General features: G+C 38.3%; 1 protein-coding gene across 3 annotated transcripts; it reads right to left on the bottom strand.

The window, feature by feature from the left end:
• Positions 1-482: 482 nt before the first annotated feature.
• On the bottom strand, positions 483-4788 carry LOC101162370 (uncharacterized). Of its 3 annotated transcripts, XM_011478600.4 has the most exons (4): positions 4612-4749; positions 4459-4513; positions 2661-2741; positions 483-1792 (listed from the first exon to the last, which is right to left on the bottom strand). In XM_011478600.4, exons 3-4 carry the CDS (start codon positions 2704-2706, stop codon positions 978-980), a joined length of 861 nt encoding a protein of 286 aa, XP_011476902.1. In that variant the 5' UTR covers positions 2707-2741; positions 4459-4513; positions 4612-4749; the 3' UTR covers positions 483-977. The 3 variants fall into 3 exon arrangements, with proteins under 3 accessions (XP_011476902.1, XP_011476901.1, XP_078806950.1); XM_011478599.4 differs by lacking the exon at positions 4459-4513 and having other exon boundaries at positions 4612-4788; XM_078950824.1 differs by lacking the exons at positions 4459-4513; positions 4612-4749 and adding an exon at positions 4183-4286.
• Between the last annotated feature and the right edge of the window lie 836 nt (positions 4789-5624).

Genomic DNA, 5624 nt, shown 5'->3' with positions numbered 1-5624 from the left:
ACACACTAAGAAGCACATGTTCAACCCACCCACTTATTCACTTTTGCACAACTATGGGCATTGGTACTGTTTGTACACCCCTCTCCAAGAATATTGGTCATGCAAATCTTTTGTGTACCTGTCTGTGCGCAGAAGTCAGTGTGAGATAAATCTTTCATCATTAACTTATGAATATATCTAAAACCTGTAAATAGCTGTTTGCAGATTTATTTGTTGGTGTGTGTGTGAGGACTAAGTCATGTAATCTAATTATGACACTCTTATGTTATGACTCTGTATTATCGACTGCACCCCTCACCCTCCATCTTAACCCATTATCCTCCATCTCTAACATCCCAATCTCTCCCTTTCTTTTTCTTCTTCATCCAGTCCAACAAGGGAATGCATATAAATATAATTACTATAAATAAAGCTTAGCCTCACATACAAAAAGGGTCTATACAAATATAAACTTTGTTTGTCTGAAGGTCCAAAAACTCCTATTGAAACCGTAAAACAGAAGGTTTTATTTTTATTACTCTTTAAATAAGTGCACAGTTTCATTAAGTTGACTGGTTATAGCAAAAAATGAGTAAAAATACAGACATCTACCTATGGAAAAAACAGACATTTGATGGGTGATAGCTTGATCTTTCTGATTCTGATTGATTGATTTAATCAAAATTGACTAAATATTTGTTGCCCTATTGTTGTCCGGTAAATTATGAAAAATTAATTGGAATCTTTGGGAAAAGTTTCACACAGAAACTTGAAGCTCAGTCATTCAAGGCATATTGGGGTGTTGAATAAAACAGTCCTCTGCTTAGTCCATCAGGAGGAAGAAGTGGATTTAAAATCAAAACATTTTAAAAACCTAAACCCACTGTAGGATACATGTTTCACTGGAAGCTCTTTTATGTATTCAAGGCAAAACCATTTCAAGAGTATCATGCTCTTAAGGCTGTGAGGGCGTGCACGTCAGTCCCTTCTCTTCCTTCCTACATGACAGAGCAACATTTACAGGTCTTCTGCTTTCCTTTACAGGCCTCTTCCTCCTCTTTAGGAGGTTTGATTCCCACCCCCCTCTCATCCTCTGCGGCATTTGGAGGGTTTTGGACCGGCGTCTCCGTGTCACACTCCTGCTCTGCTTCCTGTCCTGATGCTGATTGAAGGGAGGAAGGTGTTTCATGGCCTAAGAGTGTCTCTTCTCCATCCTCCGTGATCATGACTCTCTCAACGGTGATCATCCCCTCAGGATCCTCCTGACTGGGATCGTCGGGATCGTCGGCGTAGCCCAGGAACAGAAGAGTGACTGGATTTTCCTCCAGATTCTGACTGTCTAGCTTCACTTCATTGTCTATAACCACTGTGGTAGTTTGATTTTCTTCATATCCAACATTCAGCGGCTCCTTCTCAATCTTCTGTTTGGCTTCCATGTGTTTTTTTCTCTCTATCTGTATCTGTGTGGGGTTCTCCTTAAGCGGTGCATCTTTGGTGCTCAGTACTTTTTCTACATGAACTCTACTAGATTCCACATCCAGGGTCTTCAGTTGTGCCTCATGTGGCGAAGCTGCAACCTCGTCCAACAACACTTTCATCCCAAACCCGTCTGCAACACTCAGGATCTGCCTGAGCTCCTCAGACGAGGGTTGACCTGGACTCCCGCCAACGGTGTGGATGCTCTTCCTGCCATCATCAAAGATTGGCGTGGCCTTGGGAGCAGCAGCTGGCGCAGACACGGGGGTCACGGACCTGACAACGGTGACTCCTGTCTTTGGGTCTCTCTCAACCTGCACTTCTAACATCCCCAACACTGGAATCACAAACACAACTGAATTAGACAGATTTCTATGTGACTTAAATATGAGCGAGGTTGGATGACACACAAGAGCCAAATAAAAAAGAACAGCTTTGATTCACAATTTTTTTTTTATTTCTTTGATTAAATATAGATCTTATTTGCTCAAATCTCTATTTTAAATTACATTTCATGTGTTTATAACAAAAATCTTTCACAAAACTACTTTAACAGAACAATAAGGCAATTTTTTACTACCAAAATGAATAGTCTGACAATAAAACTAACACAAAAATAAGACAAAATCAGTTTCAAAACTGTTTCAATCCTTTTTTAAAAACGGATTAAGGGACTAAAGAAAACCAGTAGCCTTTAGAAGATAAGGAAAAATTATTCAAATGTGATCATACACTTTTTAAATCCTGTTCAAAATTTGACAGACAAGTAATTGTTTACTGGGATGTGTGCATTTAGTCATACCTCAATTATAACCCAAATCCTTAATGAATAAAAGATACTTTTATTTTTAAGGAAATAGAAATGTATAGTATATTATAATAAAAAGTATTGTCCCTTTTTGAGTTCACTTGTGCTGAAATTGTTGAAATGTTCTCCGTTAATACTGCGAAGGGGGGTCGAAGGGCAGGGATGTCCAGTCAGTTTGTTAGTTCAATTTAGTATTTTTCCTATTGAATTCTATGTATTCATGATCATTTTGATTTTATGTTAAACTTTTTCAATTACCTATACGAAGCCCATTGAGACGACTGTTGTTGTGAATTTGGGCTATATATATATAAAATTGAATTGAATCGAATGAATAACTTCATGGGGCATACAGCACTTGTGAATATCAGATCTTTTTGTTCATTGAGTGTCTCACCTGATCGTCCATCTTCTTCATCATCATGAATCATCCTGTGAGCCATTTGTATGACGAGGGGATTCAAAGCTTTTTCATTAACTGAGAAAACAAAAAGACATTTGTTTCAGAATCAGAACATTTGTGTGGCAATAAAATGATGTAAACACCCAGAAACTTCAATGTGTAGTGGACGCCGTAAGGATGGAGAGATTCCTTAATAGGATAAAAAAAAATGGCAATCCAGGAGTGACGAGGCCCCTTTTTTAAATTCAATGGAAAAGTGGAGTGGTCCAACATGCAAGGCAGAGGGGGGGAAAACCCGCCAAACCATCAGATAAACTTCTAATATGTGGACACACCATATTAGACCACACTAATTACATTCTCACCACTGTACTTGATGCCTAAGAGGGTTGAAATGATTTTCTAGACACTGTAGATTGGAGGTTTGTGCAACATATAAAGTTAAAAAAAAGATCAGTGTTTTCATATGTATAAAACCAAACTCATGAAAACAGATTCCAAAGACACCACAAGATACAATGAACCAAACTTTGATACAGATATGAAACCAACATTTTTTTTTTTACTTTTCCTAATGTGATGTCCAGGAAAGCATGCCAACTGACACTTCACAAGAAGATCTTATGGAATTGGATTGTAAATTCCTGGTCAGAGAGAGGCATGAAATGTCTTCAGGTGCCTGCATAAGGTCCAACTTGGAAACCTTTTTGCACAGCAGTTCCCCAAATGTGTGCATCCTCCACATGTTTGCAGAAAACCCCTTTTCCCAGGGAATTTGTATTACCTGCAGTGAAATTTGATGTGCGTTCAAATCAAACCTGCTGCTTATTTCTTTCATGTTTTGAGGTGAGTTGCAGCCTCATGAGATTCAAGCTTAACTGTTCTGCTGTGGAATTCAAGATGCCCAGCAAACCTGTGCAATGTGTCATTGTGTATTTGCTGTGTATGTTTGTGTCTGAACATCCCTAACCTCTGGGTAAAACTCCACACTCTAAAGAAGATTTGTGATTCTCTTTAAAGCTTTGCACAAGTGAATAATCCTGCTTAGGATGTTCAATTCCACTTTGTATAAATAAGTCCTTTTTAAAAACCCTTTGCAGACAAAAGCAGGAATGGCTTCTTTGTAGTTTTTCATGTAGGCTTTCACACTCCTGATAGCCTTAAAGCATAGAAATAACATTTTTAGAGGTATGCTTTTATAGAAATCTATACACCTGCTTCATCATCATGGCCCACAGCCTATAGCTGCAAAATAAATAAAGAGTCTTATGTACATTCTCACTAATATTAAAGTCTGGATAAAAAAAAAAGCATGTTTGAATTAAGATTCATTTGATCACTCTAAAAGATAGAGTGATCAAATGAATTTTACTTTGTTTCTATGGACTAAAAGCTTTGGACTTAAAGGCGAGGGGCTGTTTTTCTACACATCACTGCGTGTTTAACAGTTTAAATCCCCCTGATATGATTGAAAACAGGTTTCTGAAAGTACATCACAACCATAACAAAGTCCCACCCAAAACATCAGACCAGGACGTCAGGCAGCAGGCAGCTCAGCCCGATTTGGAAAGAGGATGGCTCACCACAGTGATCAGATGTTGATGAGAAGCAATAGAAAAAAACAATTAAAAAAAAAACCCACAATGAACACAAACAACTAATGCTGCATTAGCCTACCCTCATCTGAAATAAGAATTCATTTCATATCATTTTTCCAAAAACAACAGATGGATCTGCATTCATCAGCTTATGGAAAAACCCTATTCCTGCTTTCAAATAATTAGCTTATTACCCTTTGTGACACAAACGGTCTTTTTCAAGCTTACGCTGCTCTTTCAGGACCTTCCCTGAACAAGATGAGAAAAAAAAACCACATTAAATTGTCTGTCTAAGAAAGGGTTCGTGCAGAAAAACAGTCATCTAAAGCATGCGGGTCATTACTCACCTCTCACTTGCACCGGTCTGAAAAGCAGCTCATACGTAGAAGAAGAGACTGAGTCTGCTTGGTGTTATCTGAGAGCACTGTGCTGTGGGGTTCCACCCGCTCTAACAGTCTGAATCTGTGGTCACTCCCTGTTTTTTTTCCAAAGACAACGACTTCCTCTGCAGCAGAGTCAATCCGAAAAACAAGCAGGGACAGAGGAAGGGATATTTTTAGGAGACCGACACGTTAAAAGGGAGTTGATATAGCCGGCTGGGATGCCAGGAAGAAACGCAGAGAGAAATATAGTTCACTGACGCAGCACATTACGCTCTCGCTCAGGCATAAATACACTGCAGTGAGCTGCAAACATGCCAAGGTCAGCTCTAAAACCTCTTTTTCTCTCAGTAGTATTGACTGTGGGAGGGAGTCTACTGATCAAATTAACCATTCAGACCTGGAGAATGTCTGAGTGTTAAACTGACAGTTTGCTGCAGTCTGTTCTGCACAACATTAGTTTTTAATTTTTCTAATTCATGCTAAAGACAGGTTCTTTTCTTTTACTTCATTTTACTTTCTGCTCTACTTCCTAACTAGGGTACAGCAGGAAGACAGTATTAGTTTGCATTAAAAGTCTATTTTCCATGTTGTGTTTTTTGCAAATGTCCTTCTTAATTTTTTTTTGATAAGTCTCTCAGACTCGTGAAAAATACACCACAACAGCAAGCTGCCCTTAATATTTTCTATTCTAATTATATCTACCTACACCATAACAAGCTAACTTTAGTTTCCTCTCTGCACAGAAATAACAAACACCTGTCGCCTCGCGAACGCCCCCTAAAGGTCCGGAAGAGTACTATCTGCTTCACGTCAGGATTTTTTTTTTTTTTCAAGATCGATAAAAGTATTTATGGTGTGATGATATTATAAAATATATTATATTTAAAAAGTTTTTTTTAAATGAATAACTAATGTGTCTGTATTCTGTAAAAACAACCATGGAACAAACATCCTTTAAAATTGAAATGGTACAAAAA

This window comes from Oryzias latipes, chromosome 8 (genome assembly GCF_053564925.1).
Source record: "Oryzias latipes strain Hd-rR chromosome 8, Olatipes_Hd-rR_3.1".
Taxonomy (NCBI): domain Eukaryota; kingdom Metazoa; phylum Chordata; class Actinopteri; order Beloniformes; family Adrianichthyidae; genus Oryzias; species Oryzias latipes.
This window is presented reverse-complemented; position numbering and strand designations above follow the sequence as displayed.